Raw genomic sequence first — 27,119 nt, forward strand, 5'->3', positions numbered from 1 at the left:
CTGTTACAGTGTTTTTGATCTCTAGTATTACTTTCTGGGTCTTAGGATTTCAATCTCTCTGCTTATGTTGCCCATCTGTTCTTGCATGGTGTCTACTTATCCATTAGAGCTCTTAGCACATTAATCATATTTGTTTTAAATTCTCAGTCTGATAGTTCCAACATCCCTACCGTCTCTAGTTCTCATGCTTGCACTGTCTCATCAAACTGCATTTTTTGCCTTTTGGTGTGCCTTGTAATTTTTTCCTTGATAACTGGACATGATATATTGAGTAAAAAGAACTGCTGTAAATAAGTCTTTAGTAACGTGGTGGTAAGATATAGGGAGAGGGAAAGTGTTCTACTGTTTTATGATTCTCAGTTTTTTAGTGAGCCAGTGCCTCCAGACTGAACTTCACAAGTATTTCTGAGTTGTTGTTGTTTTCTCCTCCTCTTTAGGTAGAAGAAGATGGCTAGAGTGGATTGGATTTCAGTATTTCCCTTCCCTCTGGTTAGTTAGGCTCTGATAATATACCAGCAGGTTAGGGTCTGCTTAACTAGTTTCTCCTGAGGACAGACTTTCTTAAGAACAGAGTACTCTGGCATATTTCAAAATGGTTCCTTTTCCTCTCCCTCTGCCAGACACACTAGGGAAGTTTTTTCCCATCTTCACAGTGAGAACCTAGTCGAGCACGTGGAGGTAAATCTCACAAAACTGTGGGTCCCCCTCTATGACTGGATCCTCTAGAGTTTTAATTCTCAGAGTTGTCCACACTGAGCCTCCAGGAATTTGTCAATTATAGTTCAGAGTTTCCTACCCGGGCACCGTTTCTGAAGGTGGTTTCTGTTGTCTCTGCTCTAGTAAGCTGTGACTCACTGTGTGTGCCTGTCTGTCTCTCCGGTTTGGGGGGTAGCAGTGTGCCCTGTATGCTCACCTCTCTTATGGATCCTAGAAGAGTTGTTGATTTTTCAGTTTTCTTTCAGCTTTTTACTTGTTAGGATGCAGTGGTGACTTCTAAGCTCCTAACACGTAGACTAAGAAACTGAAAGTCTGCCATTACTTTTAACCAGTTGGTGCCCTCATATTTAAAGTACATTTGTCCTATGTAGCCGCTTCCCACTAGCCATCCATTTTACATTTGGTAGTGCATATGTGTTAATGCTACTCTCTCACTTCATTGCTGCATAGCACAGGGAGATCAGCTCGGTGCTTTGTGACCACCTAGAGGGGTGGGATAGGGAGGGTGGGAGGGAGGGAGATGCAAGAGGGAAGAGATACGGGGATACATGTATATGTATAGCTGATTCACTGTGTTATACAGCAGAAACTAACACACCACTGTAAAGCAATTATACTCCAATAAAGATATAAAAAAATAAATTCTATTAATAAAAGAAAAAAAAAATAAAGTATGTTTGTTGCAAGCAGCTTACAGGTGAGGTGTTTTTATACAATCTGAAATATAAGACTTCTAATGGAGGTATTTAGAGTATTTATATTTAATGTGATTATTGATATGGTTATATTTAAACCTCTGATCTTGCTATACTATTTGTCTCATATTTTCTATTTTCCCCCTCCCCATTTTCTGCCTTTTTTTGGGGGGATTGAGTATATTTTTATTATTCTATTTGATATCCTTCATTGGCTTCTTTGCTATAACTCTTGTTGTTGTTGTTAATTTAGTGTCTGCTTTAGAGTTTATAGTATATACATGTTTATCACAATCTACCTTCAGGAGATATACCATTTCATATATAAGAAACCTACAATATTCTACTTCTATTTCTCCCTTCTTGACCTTCATGCTATTGCTGTTGTACGTTTTACTTTGACGTATGTTAGAATTCCTAAAGTTTGTCATTGTCATTTTTGTTCAAACAATTATCTTTTATATAGATGTAGAGATATAGAGATGATATAAGAAAAATATCATATCTACCTGTGTAGTTACCATTTTCAGTGCCCTTCATTCCTTTGTGTAGATTCCTATTCCTTTTTAGTACCATTTCATTCCACCTACCCCATTTCATTTAGCATTTCTTGTATTGCAAGTCTACAGGTAATGAATTCTTTCAGCTTTCTGAAAAAGTCTATAGTTGGCCTTCAATTTTGAGCAGAGTTTTTGCTGAACACAGGGTGATAATAACAAACTATAAGATAGGAGAAATATGATTTAAAAGCCCCAAGTGAGAAAGACACTGTTTTAGTTGTAATCATTGTTTATGACTGTAAGCTCAACAGAAGGGAACAATGGGGTGCAAGTGCCAAGGTGTTCAGGCGTATATGTGTTATTAGAAATGAACATTCCAGAATAGGGAAGATAATCATCTTTCTCTAATATGGAATCACAATTAGGACACGATAGTTGTAGATGCTTTAGGAGGAAATTGGTTAACAAAAGAGAGAGCTTGTCATCTAAGAAATGACCAAAGAAACTGGGGATCCTTACACTTGGAGGAGAAAAAAGTAGCATTAATATGATACTGAACCTCAAGTATATACTTCTAGGAAGAAATATTTGTTTTGTCCTTGGAGAGGTACGTAATTAAAATGGATAAGTACTAGTAAGTCAATTCTTGGTTTAATGTTAGAAAATTGTACATTGATTAGATGTCTGAAAATGGAATTGGCCTTTTATATTCATACCTATCTATGTATAAAATATTTCACAACAAAGATGAAGAGTTAAAAGAAAATTAGATGAGATAACGTATGGAAAACACCTGACACATGGAAACATGCAAGGAAAAGGAGGGGGGAAACTGGTTATACTATTTTTTCTATTTAATAGACTTTTATTGAATGCCTACTATATCCCAGGTTTTTAAAATCCCTCCAACACTGAAATTGTAACAGGAAAACAACATGAGAAGTGGAAAGAGTAGAGATATAAGAATTGCAAAGCCAAGGTTTTACTCCAACCCCAAATATACAAACACCCACCCACCCTTAAAGAACTCACTTAGATAATTTCTAACTTTCAATATCTTATATTCAAAATAAGCTGAAGCAGCAGGGTAGGCGGGAGGTTAGAAAAAGAATCTCTGAAGTGCCTTTCAGGATGAAAATTTCAGATATTATGTGAAAAGTAATGTTCTACCATCTAATCTTAGTCTGTATATTTAACTATCTGCGAGAATATTGGTATACATCAGATATTAGGTTTTGGTGTTCACTATAGCCATAGCCATAAAGCCACACATTGTTCTTTATGCACAGGTTGGCATACTTTATACCTCATGACCCTACCATCCTGGTCTCTGCTGATGCTGACTTAAGGGCAATCATGTATTAGACTACACTATATAAGAGTTCTGGCTACTGGGGAGCCCTATACAAAATATAATCAGATTCTCTCTTAAGAAATTCAAATACAAGACATTAAAAAGGTAAGTACAGCAAACGGACGAGGAGTAGAGTTTAGCCAAGTCCTCACTTAGCCATGTCTTACAACAAAATAAGCAGCTCTAAAGCACACTCTGTACGTGGCGGGTCAGTCCCTAGAATAAATCAGTCTGAAAAACTGGCCAGTTTTCCATGAAGCCTGGCTGAATGTTTGCTGGGACTGTTCCTTTTCCTCCTCGTGTACTTACTAGTGTACCCTCACAACAAACCCCATTAACTAAGATAACCAGAGTCCATCTATGTTCACTACAACCTGAAGTCCAAACAGGTAATAACTACTGGAGGATGCTAGAACAACTCCCAGTCTTTGACTTCCATAATATGGAATCTTACCAGACCACTCTTCATCCTGTTTTGAAAGGTATGTTTTGGTCCCCACTACTACAGAATAACATTTGCCAAATGGATCCCTAAAATATCATAAGATGGTTAAATTTTAAGTGAAGAAATTATAAATTTATTTAAGTATAGGGACAACAGCGTGTTATGGAAATTACTGTCTCAAGAGGTAAGAAGCCAGGATCCTAATTTCCATTCTAATTCTTATAATATGATCTTTGAAAAATCTGAGCCTAAGCTATCTAAGCCTAAGGTCACACCCTTAAAATTAGAAAAAATAATTTATTATCTGCCTGAAGGTTGGACTAGTTGATTTCTTGAGGTATTTTACACCTCTAATGGCAAAGATTCTCTGATTAGATAAACAATATTCCATTCTAATCTCATTCCTGTTTGTTTCCTGGGGCAAAGGAGGCAGCCTGACTGCCCCAAAGTACCCCAAGATGTTTGGAGCCAGGAAGAGAGAGCAGTCTTGTAACCTAGCCACAAGTACATATAACATACTCTGGTGTCATAAAATACTGATCATACAATCTTTAAAGATAAGTAAAAAGCTCGACAGTTTTAGGAACTAAATGTTTTCATTAATTGAGTGTACAAAAATATTTTGTTCTTTTTAATTTGTGCAAAGGTTGAGTAGTTTTTATTTTTAAATAAACCTGAACACAAAACAATAAAATTACATTGTGAAACAAAAGAATGTTGAAAAGTCTTTCAATCCTTTATTCTATGACTATTAATTTGCTATTTATTGGAGGAGAAGAAATTTTTCTTTTGTAGTGCTTCCTGCTCACTAGATGATAACATTACTAAAAATTTATTCATGTGGCAATTAAATGCTACCTTCCTCTGCTATTTTTATTCCACTTCAAAACAATTTCTCTTAAATCTCATTAAATTTATTTTAAAAGCTCACCCAGATATGTAACACCAAAAATGATTGAGAAAAATGATCTTTTATCAATACCATGAGAAGCATTTCTCATATACACTGAGTTTCAAGAATAAAATTAAATGCAAACTGTCTCCACAAGTTGTGCTGTTTCCAATTATTTAAGATAAGTACATACCTCTGCTTCCATGTGATAAGCATTTTCTACCCTTTGAAAATCCTTTGTCACAGTTACATTTTCTGACTGAAACAGAAAGTACAAGAGTATGATTACTAAATGTTTGGTTACTAAATGCAATTACTCTAAAACATAAAGCATAAACCTGAACTTATTAAAATCAGAATGACAAAATATGCAGAAAGAACTGGTTTGCCTGGTGTTTTAAAACTTTCCTAAAAGTAACATAAAATAAATTCAGAAACGTATACATATTTGCTGAAATTTCATCATAATTGTCACTACACTTGTAGTAATTTTTACATTAGCTAGTACAAAAAGTATGAACTTAGGGTGGTGTATACATATATATATGAAGAATTATTTGTACATAAAGCATTCTGAATGTTGTAGGAATGTTAGAGTTTTAAAAATGTTTAATTTACAAATAATACAAATTTACTGAACATATCGTACACAACTTTAGGCAAGTTACTCAACATTTTTGAGATTTAGTCTCCACATTTATAAAATTAGGTTACACTACATGTGAGGTAGGAGGTAGACTGGCCCCAGGCTGAGCAGCTGGAGTGTGTCAGACTGAGCAATTGGAGCTTGTCTCCCTACCACACTCTGGCCCCTGACGACATTTCAAGGAAAAAGGTAACAGCAGGAGCAGAGAGGAACTAAACTCTGCAGCAGTAAAAAGATAAGATGACCACGTCTTCATTCTTCAGGTCAAGGAGACCTCCTCAACTTCACATGTACAGAAAAGTTCCTAGGGGATCAAAAAGGGAGGGAGCGCTAACCCATAATATGTTCTGCCAGTCTCCTAGAGACCCTCACACTGGAATCCATCTTGGCCAAAAGATGCGCATGCGCATTAGTCAGGACCCTGAGTCAGATCGGATATGGGGAACAAGCAAGATGATTGGCCAGAGGAAAACAAAGACCTGGAAGATGGCCCCTACATAAGCAATTTAAACCACGCCTTTAGCGCTCTTTATTAGCGAAGATGCCCACACTCTTCTCTGAGTGTGCAGCTCTGCTTTGCTTCTGTCCTAAATAAACTGCTTTTCTTTGTGCTCTACCACACGTACTGTGCTTCTAATAAACTCTGTGTCTGCTTTACAACCTTGGTCTCTGTAAAATTCGTTTTTCAAAGAGGTCAAGAGCGAGGGCTCTGCTTCTAGCCACTAGCCCCTGGTGGTCTAGTGGTTAGGATTCCTCGTTTTCACCCAGGCAGCCCAGGTTCGATTCCCAGGCAAGGAACTAAGATCTTGCTTCAAGCTGCCATTCACTGCTGTTACCCCAAGATCACATGGGACTGTTTTGAGGATTTAATGAAAAGTTGTAAATAAAATGCTTGACACAGAAGGCACTCAGCAAACACACATGCTATACCATTATGATATAAATATTTCCTGAAATACTGGACCCAAGCCAGTCTGTTCTTAGAAAAGTAATATTAATGCTTTTTGATTCTCTGGGTAAGTATAGGTTATATAATTCTGGTTAAAAAGTTAAATTTCTTATTTACATTTCAAAAGGGTTTTAAAATTTAGTGAAATGAATTCTTGACCTACTCCCATCCTTGGGGATAGACAGAACTTATATTTTATAAATTTTTGCATCTTTTTTTTCCCACAATTGCATTGCTTTATTTGCTGACCCCTAATAAATTGAACAGGTTATGATATTTGCCACAATCATACAATGTTGGAACTTCAGGGATGGAGCTATGGCCAACTCTTGGGCCCCACTGGTCTTTAAATGCAGTTTGTTTCTTAGATCATGGGTCCTTTGTGGCATTGGAAAGGTCACTGCCAAGAGTGACACATAGGAATTATTCAGTGCATGTTGGCCAACCAATTTCCCCTTAGGTGGATTATTTTTTTGGCTTAATCATGTCAAATACATAAAATACATATCAAAAGTTACACAGAAAATACATTAAAAATAGATACACCCCTCAATATTATTGCCAATGGTTGTCATGAAGCTTTCCCTTATGTTTTCTTTTAGTAGTTTTATAGTTTCAGGTCTTACATTTAAGTCTCTAATCCATTTTGAGTTGATTTTTGTATATGGTATGAGATAAGGGTCCAGTTTCATTCTTCTACATGCGACTATTCACCATTGTGAACATTCGATAAAGAATCCACTGTTGAAGAGCCTATCCTTTTTTTTTTTTTAACATCTTTATTGGGGTATAATTGCTTTACAATGGTGTGCTAGTTTCTGCTTCATAACAAAGTTAATCAGTCATACATATACATACGTTCCCATATCTCTTCCCTCCTGCGTCTCCCTCCCTCCCACCCCTCCAGGCGGCCACAAAGCACGGAGCCAATATCCCTGTGCCATGCGGCTGCTTCCCACTAGCTATCTACCTTACATTTGTTAGTGTATATATGTCCATGACTCTCTCTCACCCTGTCACAGCTCACCCTTTCCCCAAATTTTTGTATCTTTAAAAATATATGCTAAATAAAGAATATTATGCCCAATAATGATTTAATTATAAGTTATTTGGTAAGGGATTTAGCTGCACCTGAATTTTAAGGTATACACTAATTTCAAGCCATTATATGACTTAGAAAATTCTAAAAAGCTTTAACCTGAAAATCTGAACTTAAGTTCTAATTACAGCTCTGATGTCTGTTACCATGAAAATATTCATTTTTTATGATGAACGTAATATTTACTCATTGTAGAAAAATTACAATATGGATATAGATAAAATAAACCAGTACTGTATACATTGTTTGAAGTTGAAAACATGAAACTTGAAACATAAAGCATTTCTGTCATTTAATATTCTCTTATGACATGTAAACATATCTTCTATTTTCTTGGATGTCTTTTTTTCATTTTTTTCCCCCACTTCACTTAATAAATACATATAAAACTTCTGATTAAAAAATTATTAGAGAAATAATTTTAGGAAAGGTAGCTGAAAAGAAAGTAGCTTTTACTGTTGCACTTAACAACGTTATTGCTTTTATAAAAATAATACATGCTAATTAATGAATATCTAATACTAGCGAAAAGAACAAAGTAATAAGTCTCTAAACCCAGTAGTATTAAAATTTCAGGGCTTCCCTGGTGGCGCAGTGGTTGAGAGTCTGCCTGCTGATGCAGGGGACACGGGCCCGTGGGCCATGGCCGCTGAGCCTGCGCGTCCGGAGCCTGTGCTCCGCAACGGGAGAGGCCACAACAGTGAGAGGCCCGCGTACCGAAAAAAAAAAAAAAAATTTCAGTAAACATTTTAAGTCATCTATCAATGCATATAAACATATCTATGTATAGTCTATCTATGTATAGACTTTTCCATAAATGAAATTATACTCTACATGCTGTTCTGTAACCTTTATTTTAGAAAAAATTAAAATCTACAGAAAAGTTGCTAAGATAGTATACAGTTCCATATAGCTCAGTTTCAGATTTCTCTGATGTTACCATCTTTTATTACCATGGTGCATCTGTCAGACTAAAAAACCATCATTGGTATATAACCATTAACTAAACTCCAAACTTTACTTGCATTTCACCAATTTTTCTATTAATGTTCTTTTACTATTTCAGAATCCAATCCGTGATACCACATTGCATTAATTCATCATGTCTCCTTAGTCTCCTGTAATCTAAGAGAATTTCTCAGTCTTCTCTTGTTTTCATAAACTTGAAGGTTTTGATCAGGTATTTTGCAGGATGTCCCTCAATTTGGGTTTGTTTGGTAGCTCTTCCTCATGGTCAGACCACGGTTATAGGCTTTAGGAACGAATATCACAGAGGTGAAGCGCCCTTCTCATTGCAACATATCAGGGGGGTACAGGATATCCATGTGACATTACTCACGATGTTAACCTTGATCACTTGGTTAAGGTAATGTCTGACAGGGTCCTTTACTGTAAAGTTACTATTTTTCCCTTTCCATGTTTTATTCATAGAAGGCAAGTCACTAAGTCCAGCCCATATTCACTCAATAAATACTACATTATTTATTTTGTTGCTCAAATTGTTCTAGCTTTGGCTATTGAGACTTCTTTCAGGTTGGACCTTATATCCCTTTGACATCCATCCATCCTTTTATTTTTTGAGCACTTCCTTACTTTCCGGTGCAAGATGCTATAGGCTCATGTTGTGGTTTCCCTGCCCAGCCCTAGAATCAGCCACTTCACTAAGAAGCTTACCATCTTTTCTTTGAGATTGCTATTTAGAACCAAGACCTGGGTGTTGAGACTGCTCATCACTACTCAAGTGTCATTCTCTGTAGGCCCTCTCAGTGGACAGAGTTTGATAATACATTTATGTGTACAAACTCACACATACACATATATCTACAATTGTTTCTGTATCTATCCATCTGCACATATTCCAAGCTAAACATGAGTTCACCTTGATGTTTCCAACTCTCATTAAGAACCACAGAGTTCATTCTAAACTTCCTTTCTTATCTGTAACTTCCCTCTACAATAGTGAGAAACCTGGCTCCCATCACCCACCAACCACTTACAATTTTTCAAGCCTACTATACATATAAAGCAGTTTCAGAACTGTTAACCAGCATCCCCTTGGAAAACAAATTTACTAACTGGAGGATAGTATTTACGTATCTTTCATATTTATCCTTAGTTTCTAGTAAAACACAATTTTCCAGACTGACTTAGGATACTCCTCTCACCTCCCACCCCCATGTTCAGTGCAGTTATTTCACTCATTTGTAATAGAGTTAGGTTCATCTGTCACAGTCTGGATTTTGTCCTGGAACTGATCTTTTTTCGATGTCTTTTTTTTTTTCAATTTGCATACATTCATGTTCACTCTTTGTGATTTACAGTTTTATGGGTTTTGACAAATGTATTCACCACCCTAGAACCACAAAGAATAGTTCTTTCCCTTGAAAAGTTCCTCTGTGCATCTCCTTTATAGTCAACAACTTTGCCATTCAACAACCCCTGCCCACTGATTTATGTCCCTATAGTTTTCCCTTTTCCAGAATGTCACATGAATGGATCATAAAATATAAACCTTTTGGATCTGGCTCCTTTCACTTATAATATCTAAGATTTGCCCATGTTCTTCTGTCAATCAATAGCCTGTACCTCTTTATTGCTGAAAAATTTTCCAATGCACGGATGTAACAGTTATCCATTCCCCTGTTGAAGACATCTTGGTCGCTTCCAAGTTCTAAAGTTTTAGTTTTAGCAATTGATGAATAAAGCCGCTATAAACTGCTTGCACAAATTTATATGTGAACATAAGTCTTTGATTCTCTTGTGGGTTAATGGTTCCCATGGTAGTCTAACTTTATAAGGAACTGTAAGACTCTTTCGAAGTGGCTGTACCATTTTGCAATCTCACCAGAAATGAATGAAAATTTCTGTTGTTCTACATCTTTGCCTGCATTTGCTATCATCAATGATATTGGATTTCAGTCATTCTAATAGGTGCATAGTGCCATCTCATTTTGGTTTTAATTTGCATTTCTTTAATGACAATGTGGAGGATCTTTTCATGTGTTTACTTGCCATCTGTATATATTCTATGGTGAAGTATATGTTCAGATATTTTGTGCTTTTTAATTGAGCTACTTGTTTTTTTATTATTGAATTGAGTTCTTTATATATTCTTGATGCAAGTCCTTTATCAGATATGTAATTTGCAAATTATTTTCTCCCAGGCTGTAGAATGTCTTTTTTAAGACTTTATTTTTTTGGCGCAGTTTTAGGTTCACAGCAAAATTAAGTGGAAAGTACAGAGATTTCGCATACGCCCCCTGCCCCCCACATGCACAGCCTCCCCCATTATCAGCATCCCCACTAGAGTGGCGCGTTGGTCACAACTGATGAACCTACACTGACACATCATGATCACCCAAAGTCCATAATTTACATTAGGGTTCACTCTTGGTGTTGTATATTCTGTGGGTTTGGACAAATGTATCATAATATGTATCCACCACTATTGTAGCAAACAGTATTTTCACCACCCTAAAAATTCTCTGTGCTCTGACTCTTTATTCCTCCCTCTCTCCCAAACCCTGATCTTTTTAATGTCTCTATAGTTTGCCTTTTGTAGACATGTCATATAGTTGAAACATTACCATATGTAGCCTTTTCAGATTGGCTTCTTTCACTCAGTAACATCCATTTACATTTCTCCCATGTCTTTTGATGGCTTGATACCTCATTGCACTTTGGCACTGAAAAATACTCCATTGTCAGTTTATTTATCCAGTCAGCTTCTGAAGGACATCTTTGTTGCTCCCAAGTTTTGGCAACTGGATTGTCTTTTCATTTTCTTAACAATTTCTTTCACAAAGCAAAAGTTTTTAATTTTGATAAAGTTCAATTTACATTTTTGTTTGTTTTTTCATGGATTGTGCTTTTGGTAATGTAACTAAAAAGTCATTTTCAAACCCAAGGTCACATAGATTTTCTCCTTTACTTTCTTCTTCTTTATGTTTTACATTTAGGCCTATGATCCATTTTGAACACATTTTTGTGTAAGATGTGAAGTACTTGTTGAGGTTCACTTTTTGCATATGGACATTCAACTGTTATGACACCATTTGTTGAAAAGACTCTCCTAACTCTACTGAATTGCATTTATACCCCTAGTGTTTTCCTTTCTGAGGAGGAAAAAATTCTTAGAAGCAATTTCGTTTAGTTTATCCCAGTGACTCTTAGAGCAAATGTGTGTAGTTTAAAAGCAATACATGTAAGATAGTTACCTTGCTTATAAATGTAGTAACATATTTAATAAACATTGAAATTCCAAATATTATAGGGAATGAGGAAATAAAAATTGCCTCTTGGCAATCAGACTGAGAAGTTCTAAGCAGAATATAAACAGTTTTCAACACGACACAGACAGAACCAAAGTTTCTAACAGAAACTAACTGAACTGCAACAGCAAAAGTGATTAACATTCTTTCTCTGCTTGATTGCTGCCTTTACAGAAGCCAACTCTATCCTAACTTTAATCCTCTGGGTTTCCTGTGAAAAAAATGAATAAAATAGCCAATCACCAAACTGCCCCTTCTTCACTGATCCTTCCTTAGAACCACTCACAGCACAAGTCCAAAAGCTATAAGAGGTCTCTCCTTACTCCCCCTTTCTGAAACACTCTTAAGGTCCTTTGAGATGCATTCTTGTTTGCTACATCATGCTAAATAAACCTAAATTTGTTTCGCTACAGATATATTCCTGATGTGTTTAGCTGGTGGGATCCCACACAAAGCATGAGATTTTTTTGTTTATCTACAGGGCAGTGGAACTCAACCGGAGGGTGCTTTTGCTCCCCACAGGACACTTGCTATGTCTGGAGATATGCTTGATTGTCACAATGGGTTGGGAGAGTACATGGCTGTGATGCAGTGATTAGACAAAGTGAACAAGTATCCTTGTTTACCAGGAACTGAGGAGATTCCTGAGACATGGGGCTTTCAGTTGTAAAACTGGGACAGTCCCAGGTAAACTGGGATAAGTTGGTCACCTTATAGGTAGTGGCCAGGAATGCAGCTAAAATATTCTACAGTGCACAGGACAGCCCCTCCCAACAAAGAATTATCTAGTCCAAGATGTTAATAATAGTGCCGACATTGGGAAATCCTGCCATACTGGTGATAAACTAAAAAATATTAAAATATACAAACCTAGTCCATTAAGTTTTCCCAAGTAAGCTACTGATATTTTATATTTAAATACAAAAGACAGAGTTTTAAAATACAAAATGGTCAATATAAGAATAACTATTTAAATCTATGAAAGAAGCAAGGTAACATTCTAAATAGCCATAAAAAACCGCATGTTATTGTAGGAATAAACTTAAAAAGGGTAAACAAAAGAAAACCATAAAAGTTTACAGAAAAAAGCTCAAATGGACTAGGAAAACTACTGTAAATTCAGCAATTCTCCTGAAATTAATATATAAACAATACAAAATATGAACAGATATTTTATTTATAGAATAAAATGTAGAATTTTCCATTGTCTGGATTTCCTGATAACATCCCCATGGTGTCGTTTAACATGTCCCTTGCAGGAAACCTTTTCAGTAGAAGAGTAATGAGGGGAGAACTTGCCCTACAAATGTTTTACAAAGATGTAATAATTTAATGTGGTACTAACACAACAAGGTGACCAAAAGAACTACAAAAATCTGAAATAAAGAATGTCTGAATACCACAAATATAATACCAGTAACATTTCAAAACAATAGGCACAACAAACAATATGGAATCCTCACGTCTACATTCTGCCCCTACTCTCTCTGAGCAGCAACTATGTGGTTCAAGGTAAGCCCTGACAGGTCTAAACCATTCAGGATTACACATCTAACTTGCCATAGAATTACGTTAAAAAATGGGCAGAAATCAAATCTAATCTAATTAGTGTATAGCATTTCTCTGGCCACAAAGACAAGTTGAGGTTGTCCACTTAGAGTGAACTACAGGAATTTTTATTTTTACGTGGTTGCAGGAAATAAGAACCATTGTCTTTCTCTTTATGGTACCGTATGTCATGAAAGGCTTGGGAGTGGGGCAGTCATTTTGGTATCATACAGAAAGCTGCAGGTAAAGCCAAGACAACTATATCAAAATAGAGCCTTGACCATTGCGTAAGTGAAAACCATAATACAACTTGACCGTAAGGTCAAAAAAGCAATAATTTTTATTTATTTATTTTTTTTAATAATTTTTATTTTTAAGGGCAGTTGAGTTACATTCTTGCACATGCAGTAAGGGAAAGACAGACTTCAATAAATGATTTCGGTAAGTACAGCAACTTACCCGTTTAGGAGAAAACAAAACCCTTTTCCTTATAACAAAATAAATTCCAAATGTAGTAAATATTTAATGTACTACAAAGGTCTCTAAAATTTCCAGGAAATATTAGTTAATGGTTTTATGGCCTCAGGCTTGGGAAGGACCCAATAAGCATTACACCAAAGTCAGAAAACATATTGAAAACATTAATGACTTTGACTAAATAAATCTTTAAAATTTTGAACGTTTAATACTGTAAACAAAGTTACATGGCAAATATGAAATTGGGAAAATGTTTGCACTATATGAGAGCTATTGATAATCTTAATTTTTAAAGTTCTCATAAATTAGTAAAGAAAAGATAAGAGAAAATCGGCAAAATATTATGAACTGGCAATTACATGAAAAAATTTTAACTTCAAATGTAAAAAAAACAAAGCATAAGAAATAACAACACTTTTTGGACTACTGAACTGGCAAAATTAAGAAGAAAATAATGCCTACTGTGCCAAGGATATATTTCTAGTGAAGAATGTATTTCTTCCTTGAGTGTAACTTTTCATAAGCCTTAAAAATATGCATAAGCCAGGAACTAATGTCAAAAGAACATAATGAATAACATGTACAAATACCTAACAAGGATATTCATTTTGTCACCATTTTTAATAATGAAAAACTGAAGCCAACTCATATGATATGTTCAGTCTCTTCCTACCACTCCCTATCTTTATTTGGGTGCACCCAGAAAGACTCTGAGACAAGGATTTGAGTACAAGCAGTTAATTTTTAAGATGATTCCAAGAAACACCACAGCGGAGCAGGAAGTGAAACAGAGAAGGAAAGAAAGCCGTTGAAGGGTGTGTTGTCAAGCAGTCACTACTGTGGGCAACTGAAACTTACTCCTGCAGAGAAACTCTGGGAGCTGGGGTAGAACACATGCCTTAGAGCTATCCTCCCCAAGGGTGAAGGAATCTGGAGTCTCTTTCCACTCACTACCCTCAGCTGTTAGTTGAAGGCTGCTGGAGCAGGGGGAGGGGCTGCTAATTTTCTGGTAGTGTTTTCGGGCCCACCTGTAGGTAGAGTGGCTTCCTGCAGCCAGGGAAAGCTGTCAGAGAATGCACAAGTGTTGGCAGATATAAGGCGGGCCTGCATGTGCACCAATGTGAAGAGCCAAGGGAAACAAATGTGGGGTATCGACAGCATCTGCTGCACCCTCTACCTGAAACTCAACCACCTGCTGCCAAGACAATAGAGCAGCAACATGCTATAGCGGTTAAAGAGCGTGGGCTCTGAGGTCAAAGTTCTTGACAGGAGTCTAAACTCTACCACTTCCTACCTGTGTGATCTTGGTCAAGCTACCTGCTAATAATCACTCTGGTCCCGAGAGTTCTCATCTGTAAAACAGCCACTGAGATACCAGTCTCATATAGCAGGAGTGAATATCAAATGAGGTAACATTTGTAGAAAGTCTAGCAACAGTAAGCAGTTTTTTATTATCAATAATATCCAGCCCCTCAGTATGGCACACAAGGCCTTCCTCCGTGCTCTGCCTACAGCTTTCTTCCTCAGTCTGATCTCGTAATTCCCCTGCATTTTCTCCAGGCACTCTTGTGTTCTAGCCATGCTGAACTGCATATAGTGCTTTGAACACATACACTTGCTGCATTCTAGGGTGGAACTGAAATGCTTTCCCTTCAGCCATTGTTTAAGACTTGATACGAGTGCCACTTCCACTATGAAATCTTTCTGGAATTCCTCAAGTAAAATGAACATTATTCCCTTTCTTACTCTGCTGTACTGTATCATGTACATACTTTCATCACAACACTACATATTAGTCTAGTCCTGTAATGGGACTCCTTCAGCACAGTGCCTAAGTTTTACTCATTCTCTATTTCTGGTGTCTAGCAACATGCCTGAGGCATCCATTACACATTTATCAAAAAATACAATTATGAATAGGCAAACATTGGAGCTTACAGCCTATGGGGGGAACATACAAACCAGAAAACAAAATAATTACATGTCGTGTTAAATGCTATTTAAAAATGAAGGGAATGTTTCTTCATTCATAGGGAATGTTTAATAAATGTTTTATGGTTGAATGGTAAATACTGCTTAGAACTTTAAAACAGTTTTCCATGAAAACAACACTAAAAATGAGGGTTATACCTTCACATGTGAAACTATATATCACCATAAAACTATATGATCTACACGATTGTTGAACTAATAGTTTATTCATTTAGTGCTTCATTCATTTTTTTCTTTTATTCATTTAAAAACCATTTTCTAAGTACACATTATGTGATGTGTATGAAACATAATCCATCAATACAGAGCAAACGAGACAAAATGGTCTGTGCTCTGGAGAGCTTCAGAATTTGGAGGGACAAGGAGAGCAACAATTATAATATAGAGTGATACGTTTTATTAAAGGTGGGGAATGGAGTGTGGTATGGCAGGGACTAGTGCTACGTTAGGAAAAAAGTGCTGAGGAGGTGAACTTGGGCTGGATTTTAAAGGAAAAAAATGGGAGTCAGTTAACGAGGGGAGAGAGATGACAGGAAATGACAGAAAGTTAGGCTCCATCTATTAAGCAAAAGAATTTGGAATATGAGGGGCCCTTTAAGCAGGGGAGTGATGTTTATAAACCCAGATTTTAAAGTTTAAAATGAATAAAGACTTTGTGAAGACACATTATAATTCATCCTGGAAAGTAATATAAATTAATTTTTGCATATCTACTGAACAAATTATTTACATGACTGCTTTCCTCCATCAGCAGAGATAACTGGGAGATTAATGACCTTTGTATGTCTTGTCTTGAGCACTAAGTCTAAATGTAATTATAAATTGGATGTAGTGATTTACTTGGTTTTACATATTAGAAGTTACAGCCATGTGAGCTCAGTGTACATTTTAAGTAAATAACTTAAGATTTAGTTACATTATTCAAACAGGCCTGTAGCACTGGCAGCAGCTTTTGTGAGAAAATAGTTTTCTATATATTAATTCACTTTATTCACATAATTTATAATTAGCATTAGAATTCTTCTAAACTGTAAAATCATTTAGAGACATCTTTTCAAAATGTCTTTTTAAATAACTCTGTGTTTATAGATGCAGTACAAGTGTATTTTCTCCTTAAAATAAAGACTTGCTTTTTCAGGGTGTGTCATTTCTAACAAAAGCACTTTTATGAACTCAATGTTCGGAGGGCATAAACCACAGCTCTGGCCTTTAGAGTCCTACTCCCTAAAATGAGTGAACTGAGACAATGACCCATGCTGTGCTTTCTCATTCTCTTTCATTCTAATTATCCAGAGCCTAGGCTAGTTGGAAGAAACATAGATTTTGGTTTCAGGAACACAGAAGTTCAAATACAGCCCTGGCTGAAGTTCAGAGCATTACTTAACTTCCTTAAATCTGCAAAGTGGGGATATTAAAACCTGCCTAACAGGGCTGTTGTGCTGATTAAATAAGGCTGGTTCATTTTTTTCTTCTTTTCTTAGAAGTAGGCTTAAAACAAGATTTATTTAGCTATGTGTCTCATGGACATCTCTGGTAAGTAGAAGTATTTCATATATGTGGCATCTACAATATACTGGCTTAATTTGCTTTTTAAGCTACAAAAGAAAAAATTTGGAGAGATTTTTTGAGTCTTTATGAAAAGAAAATGGGTGCAATTCTACACCCCCTCGCGGGCCCCACATTATTGTTTGCATAAAAATACTGAAGTATCACTTCATGCAAAGCTTTACCAGGGGGAAGACCTTCAAGATGACGGAAGAATAAGACGTGAAGATCACCTTCCTCCCCACAAATACATCAGAAATACACCTACATGTGGAACAACTCCTAAAGAACACCTACTGAATGATGGCAGAAGACCTCAGACTTCCCAAAAGGGTCTTGGTGCTCCGGTGGGGAGTCAGCCTATGTCTCTGAGGTGGAGAGCCGAGTTCAGGACACTGGTGCACCAGAGACCTCCCGGCTCCATGTAATATCAAAGGACAAAAACCCTCCTAGACATCTCCATCTCAATGCTAGGACCCAGCTCCACTCAACAACCAGCAAGCTACAGTGCTGGACACCCTATGCCAAACAACTAGCAAGACAGGAACACGACCCCACCCATTAACAGAGAAGCTGCCTAAAATCATAATAAGGTCACAGACACCCCAAAACACACCACTGGATGAAGTCCTGCCAACCAGAAAGACAAGATCCAGCCTCATCTACCAGAACACAGGCACCAGTGCCCTCCACGAGGAAGCCTACACAACGTACTGAACCAACCTTAGCCACTGGGAGCAGACACCAAAAACAATGGGAACTACGAACTTGAAGCCTGAGAAAAGGAGACTCCAAACACAGTAAGTTAAGTAAAATAAGAAGACAGAGAAACACACAGCAGATGAAGGAGCAAGATAAAAACCCACCACACCTAATAAATGAAGAGGAAATAGGCAGTCTACATGAAAAAGAATTCAGAGTAATGATAGTAAAGATGATCCAAAATCTTGTAAACAAAATGGAGAATACAAGAAGCATTTAACAAGGACCTAGAAGAACTAAAGAGCAAACAAACAATGATGAAAAACACAACGAAAGAAATTAAAAATTCTCTAGAAGGAATCAATAGCAGAATAATTGAGGCAGAAGAATGGATAAGTGACCTGGAAGATAAAAGAGTGGAAATAACTACTGCAGAGCAGAATAAAGAGAAAACAATGAAAAGAACTGAGGACAGTCTTAGAGACCTATGGGACAACATTAAACGCACCAATATTGGAATTACAGGGGTCCCAGAAAAAGAACAGAAAAAGGAAGGGACTAAAAATATTTGAAGAGATCATAGTTGAAAACTTCCCTAATATGGGAAAGGAAATAGTTAATCAAGTCCAGGAAGCACAGAGAGTCCCATACAGGATAAATCCAAGGAGAAACACACCAAGACACATATTAATCAAACTATCAAAAATTAAATACAAAGAAAAAATATTAAAAGCAGCACAGAAAAACAACAAATAACACACAAGGGAATCCCCATAAGGTTAACAGCTGATCTTTCAGCAGAAACTCTGCAAGCTAGATGGGAGTGGCAGGACATATTTAAAGTGATGAAAGGGAAAAACCTACAAGCAAAATTACTCTATCCAGCAAGGATCTCATTCAGATTCAATGGAGAAATTAAAACCTTTACAGACAAGCAAAAGCTAAGAGAATTCAACACTACCAAACCAGCTTTACAACAAATGCTAAAGGAACTTATCTAGACAGGAAACACAAGAGAGGGAAAAGACCTACAAAATCAAACCCAAAAACAATTAGGAAAATGGTAATAGGAACATACATATCGATAACTACCTTAAATGTAAAGGGATTAAATGCTCCAACCAAAATACATAGACTGACTGAATGGATACAAAAACAAGACCCGTATATACGCTGTCTACAAGAGACCCACTTCAGACCTAGGGACACATACAGAAAGTGAGAGGATGGAAAAAGATATTCCATGCAAATGGAAATCAAAAGAAAGCTAGAGTAGCAATTCTCATCTCAGACAAAATAGACTTTAAAATAAAGACTATTACCAGAGACAAAGAAGGACACTACATAATGATCAAGGGGATCAATCCAAGAAGATATAACAATTGTAAATATTTATGCACCCAACATAGGAGGACCTCAATACATAAGGCAAATGCTAACAGCCACAAAAGGGGAAATCGGCAGTAACACAGTCATAGTAGAGGACTTTAATACCCCACTTTCACCAATGGACAGATCATCCAAAATGAAAATAAATAAGGAAACACAAACTTTACATGATACATTAAACAAGATGGAATTAATTGATATTTATAGGACATTCCATTCAAAAACAACAGAATAAAACTTTTTCTCAAGTGCTCATGGAACATTCTCCAGGATAGATCATATCTTGGGTCACAAATCAAGCCTTGGTAAATTTAAGAAAATTGAAATCATATCAACTATCTTTTCCAACCACGATGCTATGAGACTAGATATCAATTACAGGAAAAAATCTGTAAAGAATACAAACACATGGAGGCTAAACAATACACTACTAAATAACCAAGAGATCACTGAAGAAATCAGAGAGGAAATCAAAAAATACCTAGAAACAAATGACAATGAAAACACGATGACCAAAAACCTATGGGATACAACAACAGCAGTTCTAAGAGGGAAGTTTATAGCAATACAATCCTACCTCAAGAAACAAGAAACATTTCAAATAAACAACATAACCTTACATCTACAGCAATTAGAGAGAGAAGAACAAAAAAAAACCCAGAGTTAGCAGAAGGAAAGAAATCATAAAGGTCATATCAGAAATAAATGAAAAAGAAATGATAGCAAAGATCAATAAAACTAAAAGCTGGTTCTTTGACAAGATAAAATTTATAAACCATTAGCCAGACTCATCAAGAAAAAAAGGGAGAAGACTCAAATCAACAGATTTAGAAATGAAAAAGAACTAACAACTGACATTGCAGAAATACAAAGGATCATGAGAGATTACTACAAGCAACTACATAACAATAAAATGGATAACTTGGAAGAAATGGACAAATTCTTAGAAAAGCACAACCTTCCAAGACTGAACCAGGAAGAAATACAAAATATAAACAGACCAATCACAAGCACTGAAATTGAAACTGTGATTAAAAATCTTCCAACAAACAAAAGCCCAGGACCAGATGGCTTCACAGGCAAATTCTTTCAAACATTTAGAGAAGAGCTAACACCTATCCTCAAACTCTTCCAAAATATAGCAGAGGGAGGAACACTCTCAAACTCACCCTATGAGACCACCATCATGCTGACACCAAAACCAGACAAAGATGTTACGAAGAAAGAAAACTACAGGCCAATATCACTAATGAACCCATATGCAAACATCCTCAACAAAATACTAGCAAACAGGATCCAACACCACACTAAAAGGATCATACACCATGATCACATTGGGTTTATCCTAGGAATGCAAGGATTCTTCAATATACACAAATCAATCATTCTCATAAACCATATTAACAAACTGAAGGAGAAAAACCATATGATCATCTCAATAGATGCAGAAAAAGCTTTCAACAAAATTCAACACCGATTTATTATAAGAACCCTCCAGAAAGTAAGCATAGAGGGAACTTACCTCAATATAATAAAGGCCATATATGACAAACCCACAGCCAACATCGTTCTCAATGGTGAAAAACAGAAACCATTTCCTCTAAGATCAGGAACAAGACAAGGTTGCCCACTCTCACCACTATTATTCAACATAGTTTTGGAAGTTTTAGCCACAGCAATCAGAGAAGAAAAAGAAATAAAAGGAATCCAAATCAGAAAAGAAAAAGTAAACTTGTCACTGTTTGCAGATGACATAGAGAATCCTAAAGATGCTACCAGGAAACTACTAGAGCTAATCAATGAATTTGGTAAAGTGGCAGGATACAAAATTAATGCACAGAAATCTCTTGCATTCCTATACACTAATGATGAAAAATCTGAAAGAGAAATTAAGGAAACACTCCCATTTACCACTGCAACAAAAAGAATAAAATACCTAGGAATAAACCTACCTAAGGAGACAAAAGACCTGTATGCAGAAAACTATGAGACACTGATGAAAGAAATTAAAGATGATACAAATAGATGGAGAGATATACCATGTTCTTGGATGGGAAGAATCAACATTGTGAAAATGACTATACTACCCACAGCAATCTACAGATTCAATGCAATCCCTATCAAACTACTAATGGCATTGTTCACAGAACTAGAACAAAAAATTTCACAATTTGTATGGAAACACAAAAGACCCTGAACAGCCAAAGCAATTTTGAGAAAGAAAAATGGAGCTGGAGGAATCAGGCTCCCTGACTTCAGACTCTACTACAAAGCTACAATAATCAAGAGAGTATGGTACTGGAACAAAAACAGAAATATAGATCAATGGAACAGGATAGAAAGCCCAGAGATAAACCCAGGCACATATGGTCACCTTATTTTTGACAAAGGAGGCAAGAATATACAATGGAGAAAAGAGAGCCTCTTCAATAAGTGGTGTTGGGAAAACTGGACAGCTACACATAAAAGAATGAAATTAGAACACGCCCTAACACCATACACAAAAATAAACTCAAAATGGATTAAAGACCTAAATGTAAGGCCAGACACCATCAAACTCTTAGAGGAAAACATAGGCAGAACACTCTATGACATAAATGACAGCAAGATCCTTTCCGACCCACCTCCTAGAAAAATTGAAATAAAAACAAAAATAAACAAATGGGACCTAATGAAACTCAAAAGCTTTTGAACAGCAAAGGAAACCATAAACAAGATGAAAATACAACCCTCAGAATGGGAGAAAATATTTGCAAATGAAGCAACTGACAAAGGATTAATCTCCAAAACATACAAGCAACTCATGCAGCTCAATATCAAAAAAAGAAACAACCCAATCCAAAAATGGGCAGAAGACCTAAATAGACATTTGTCCAAAGAAGATACACAGATTGCCAACAAACACATGAAAGAATGCTCAACATCATTAATCATGAGAGAAATGGAAATCAAAACTACAATGAGATATCATCTCACACCAGTCAGAATGGCCATCATCAAAAAATCTACAAACAATAAATGCTGCAGAGGGTGTGGAGAAAAGGGAACCCTCTTACACTGTTGGTGGGAATGTAAATTGATACAGCCACTATGGAGAACAGTATGGAGGTTCCTTAAAAAACTAAAAATAGAACTACCATATGACCCAGCAATCCCACTACTGGGCATATACCCTGAGAAAACCATAATTCAAAGAGTCATGTACCACAATGTTCATTGCAGCTCTATTTATTTACGATAGCCAGGACATGGAAGCAACCTAAGTGTCCATCGACAGATGAATAGATAAAGAAGATGTGGCACATATATACAATGGAATATTACTCAGCCATAAAATGAAACGAAATTGAGTTATTTGTACTGAGGTGGATGGACCTAAAGTCTGTCATACAGAGTGAAGTAAGTCAGAAAGAGAAAAACAAATACCGTATGCTAATACATATATATGGAATCTAAAAAAAAAAAAGGTTCTGAAGAACCTAGGGGCAGGACAGGAATAAAGACGCAGACGTAGAGAATGGACTTGAGGACACGGGGAGGGGGAAGGGTAAGCTGGGACGAAGTGACCGAGTGGCATGGACATATATACACTACTACCAAATGTAAAATAGATAGCTAGTGGGAAGCAGCTGCACAGCACAGGGAGATCAGCTAGGTGCTTTGTGACCCCCTAGAGGTGTGGGATAGGGAGGGTGGGAGGGTGCCGCAAGAGGGAGGAGATATGGGTATATATTTATATGTATAGCTGATTCACTTTGTTATAAAGCAGAAACTAACACACCATTGTAAAGCAATTATACTCCAATAAAGATGGTTAAAAAAAAAAAAAAAAGCTTTACCAGGTTGGGAGGAAGCCCTGTTTTTCACTTGCTAATTCCGTGGTGCAGAATAAAACAAATGATTTGGTGTCTAGCACACTACTTAGGCAAGCATTTACATTTAATATTTCATGTTTAACACTTCGTCATTTCAACGTTAAAAACAAAATTATTACAGCAAATATCGCCAAATAAAACCCCATTCAATTTGAATTCTTTTATTTTACAAGTCTCTGCAGCTGATAATTACTTTCATCAAGAAGGATGGGCCACACCTCCTAGAGAAATGGAAATAAAAACAAAAATAAACAAATGGGACCTAATGAAACTTCAAAGCTTTTGTACAGCAAAGGAAACCATAAACAAGACCAAAAGACAACCCTCAGAATGGGAGAAAATATTTGCAAATGAAGCAACTGACAAAGGATTAATCTCCAAATTTATAAGCAGCTCAGGCAGCTTAATAACAAAAAAACAAACAACCCAATCCAAAAATGGGCAGAAGACCTAAATAGACATTTCTCCAAAGAAGATATACAGACTGCCAACAAACACATGAAAGAATGCTTAACATCACTAATCATTAGAGAAATGCAAATCAAAACTACAATGAGATATCATCTCACACCAGTCAGAATGGCCATCATCAAAAAATCTACAAACAATAAATGCTGCAGAGGGTGTGGAGAAAAGGGAACCCTCTTACACTGTTGGTGGGAATGTAAATTGATACAGCCACTATGGAGAACAGTATGGAGGTTCCTTAAAAAACTAAAAATAGAACTACCATATGACCCAGCAATCCCACTACTGGGCATACACCCTGAGAAAACCATAATTCAAAAAGAGTCATGTACCAAAATGTTCATTGCAGCTCTATTTACAATAGCCCGGAGATGGAAACAACCTAAGTGTCCATCATCGGATGAATGGATAAAGAAGATGTGGCACATATATACAATGGAATATTACTCAGCCATAAAAAGAAACGAAATTGAGGTATGTGTAATGAGGTGGATAGGCCTAGCGTCTGTCATACAGAGTGAAGTAAGTCAGAAAGAGAGAGACAAATACCGTATGCTAACACATATATATTGAATTTACGAAAAAAAATGTCATGATGAACCTAGGGGTGAAACAGGAATAAAGACACAGACTTACTAGAGAATGGACTTGAGGATATGGGGAGGGGGAAGGGTAAACTGTGACATATATGCACTACCAAACGAAAGGTAGATAGCTAGTGGGAAGCAGCCGTATAGCACAGGGAGATCAGCTTGGTGCTTTGTGACCGCCTGGAGGGTGGGAGGGAGGGAGACGCAAACGGGTGGGAGGGAGGGAGACGTAAGAGGGAAGAGATATGGGAACATATGTATATATATAACAGATTAATTTTGTTGTGAAGCTGAAACTAACATACCATTGTAAAGCAATTATACTCCAATTAAAAAAAAAAAAAAAAGATGGGCCAAAGATTCACTCTGCCAGGTCCTCGTGCCTTCTAATGCCACCGATGACACAAAAGTGTCCCAGACGCTCCCCACCCCCCAACCCCCGCCGCCGGGTTTTCTTGGGCAGGCCAGAAGCTCCTCGCCCGCGGAGCTCTCACCTGCACGCCCTGCTGCTGGAGGGTCTGCGTGATGTAGTCCAGGCGGCGGCAAACGCTCTTCTTCGCCTCGGCTGCCGCCTCCTTGGTGCTGCTCATCTGCACGACCACCTGCGCCCGGTCGGGGGTCGCAGACACCTCCGCAGTGCCGCTTACATGCACCTCGCGGGTGGCAGTCTGGGTCTGCGCTGAGGAGATAGGGCGGCGGAGGCCGGGCTGCGTCTCTCCGCCCGAGAGCAGATAGTTCTCCCGGCCCCGGTCAGCCCAGGGAACCAGTTCCACGAATACCCGGGACTGAGGGGCCTGTTGCACCGACATAGTGAGGGCAGCTGGGTTTCCATAGCAACTCAGAGCCTACGGCGGCCGCAGCGGTCCAAGCGCGTCAGGGATTGCTCCTGCGCGGCGCAAAGAATGCCGGGATGAGGTTGGAGGTCCAGGAGCTCGTGGCGCGAGGTACTTGAATCCTTGCGGAGCGTCTTAAAGCGTCTCCTTTACAAGTTGTTGGCTGAGCGGGTCACTCTGGTTTTTAACTTGTTTACCTTACGCCTTTTATAAACCGTAGCGAGGTTTCTCTGCGGCCTTCCTCTCAGTGAGCTCCCATTTCCATGCGCTCCGTCGGCCTCGGCCGGCCACGTACCTTGCCTGCCTCGGAAGTTTCCTGATAGGCCCCGCGGCGCTTTTATCTTTCTCTGATGCCAGGGTGCGATTGTCACAGCTTTGTCTTTCCTTTTGTCTGACTTTACCATTTTACTTGGGCACACCTTTTTGGACCGCGCAGCACCTTGGATCGCCAGAGATTTGTGTTGGAATGAACAGCTCTTTACTAGTTTGATCTTGGAAGTTTATGATTCCTCGAATCTCAGTTTCATCGTCTATAAAGCCGTGTTGATAATACATTCACATTTGCAGTGTGGTTATAAAGTGTTTGCCATATGGAAAGCAGAAAATAATGGATAGTAGTAATAGCTAAAGCTTTGGCATGCTTTTCAAGTCGCTTGAATTTTCTCTAAAATTCCTGGAATGGTTCTGGCCTTGAATAAGGAGAGGCGAAACTTGTTAGACCCAAGCGGTCTACGAGGGATTCCAACTCGCCCAAGAACCGCCAAGAGTCGAGAGCCGTTGCAACACGCAAGAGGTTTATTAGGAGCCGATGCACCGGGGTTCCCTGAACCTCACGCAGGAGGCCGATGGGGAACCCCTAAAAGCGGAATCACATACTTTTTATAGGTTTATTTACTCATAGGGCGGGTATATTCTCACAATGATTGGGTAAATGTGGTGACTTTTGAATTCATTGGCTTAGGAACTTTTGTCCCACCTTCTGGCCGTTATAGTTGTTTGTTCATTGTGGCGGTTAGGGCGTATACCTGTTACGGGCAACTGGAAAATTACCCGCTGTCTGGCAAGTCCCCGTCAACTGAAAAACTCCAAGAATTGGTTTCGATAGGGAGAAGGAGTGGCGCACGTTAGGGAGAAGAATTGGTTTCGATAGGGAGAAGGAGTGGCGCACGATAGGGAGAAGAATTGGTTTACGGGAACAAGTGAGGGGGTGGAAAGTCCCTAAAGGCCCCACATTCCCCCCCTTTTTTTTTTTTTTGTAACTAATTTCAATCATGGAATTTCAGTTTCGTTTTGCGAGTTTTGGTATTGTTGCCTTAGCATTAAAACTTGTACCGTACTAATGCGTTCTCTAATAAAGGCTATCAGGCGATTCAGAATGCATGGTCCAAAAGTTAAAAGCAACAATAAAATAATGAGGGGCCCTAACAAGGTGGAAACTAAAGTAGTAAGCCAGGGAGATTTATCAAACCATGATTGAAACCATCCTTTTTGATTTTCCCTTTCCTGTTGTCTTTTGTCCAGGCGCTCCCTAAGTTTGTCCATAGTTTTAGTAATAGCCCCAGAATGATCAATATAAAAACAGCATTCTTCTTTTAGTGCAGCACATAGTCCGCCCTCCTTAAGGAACAGCAGATCTAATCCCCTCCTGTTTTGCATTACCACCTCTGAAAGCGAGGTGAGGGTTTCTTTTAACTGAGTTATGGAACTTTCTGATGCCCGGAGGTCAACATCTACAGCTTGCCTTAAGGCATCATAATAGTGGGGTTGTTGGATGAGGGCTGTTGTACCCGTTCCTACCCCGGCTGCCATTCCTAGTCCTAGGAGTACAGCCAGGGTGAGTGTTATGGGTTCCCTCTTAAACCTTCCTCTGCCCTCATATTCATCTAGAAAGGATGAATCTGAATGATAAATGAGTCTGAGGACCAGCTGAACTAACACACAAAAATCGGTTGAAGCTTTAAGGACCTCTAAAGAAATGCAGGGGGTCAATCCTGTGTTACATGCCCACCATCCATCCGGAGGAGGGAGGAGATACCCTGAGCCCTGTGGGAGGCTTAAATTGGCACAAAGATGTCGGTGGGACGAGGGGGGCGTTCCTACACATGTACCGTTTCCTAATACTGAGGCCAGGG

At 37.9% G+C, this 27,119-nt stretch overlaps 1 protein-coding gene and 1 long non-coding RNA gene across 2 annotated transcripts in view; one reads left to right on the forward strand and one right to left on the reverse strand.

The window, feature by feature from the left end:
* IRAK1BP1 (interleukin 1 receptor associated kinase 1 binding protein 1) overlaps nucleotides 1-25,033 on the reverse strand; it is a 36,834-nt gene extending 11,801 nt beyond the window's left edge. Inside the window, exons 1-2 of the mRNA XM_032651208.1 lie at nucleotides 24,649-25,033; nucleotides 4,797-4,862 (exon numbers count right to left, since the gene is read on the reverse strand). Of these exons, the coding sequence (XP_032507099.1) occupies nucleotides 4,797-4,862; nucleotides 24,649-24,963 (381 nt within the window). The 5' untranslated portion in view covers nucleotides 24,964-25,033. The remainder of the gene's footprint in view (nucleotides 1-4,796; nucleotides 4,863-24,648) is intronic.
* Nucleotides 25,034-25,054: 21 nt separating this feature from the next.
* Nucleotides 25,055-27,119, forward strand: part of LOC116763463 — a 72,910-nt gene continuing 70,845 nt past the window's right edge. The window contains exon 1 of the long non-coding RNA XR_004352531.1: nucleotides 25,055-25,098. This is a non-coding gene — a long non-coding RNA (uncharacterized LOC116763463). The remainder of the gene's footprint in view (nucleotides 25,099-27,119) is intronic.

Source organism: Phocoena sinus, chromosome 12 (genome assembly GCF_008692025.1).
Source record: "Phocoena sinus isolate mPhoSin1 chromosome 12, mPhoSin1.pri, whole genome shotgun sequence".
In the NCBI taxonomy this organism is placed as follows: domain Eukaryota; kingdom Metazoa; phylum Chordata; class Mammalia; order Artiodactyla; family Phocoenidae; genus Phocoena; species Phocoena sinus.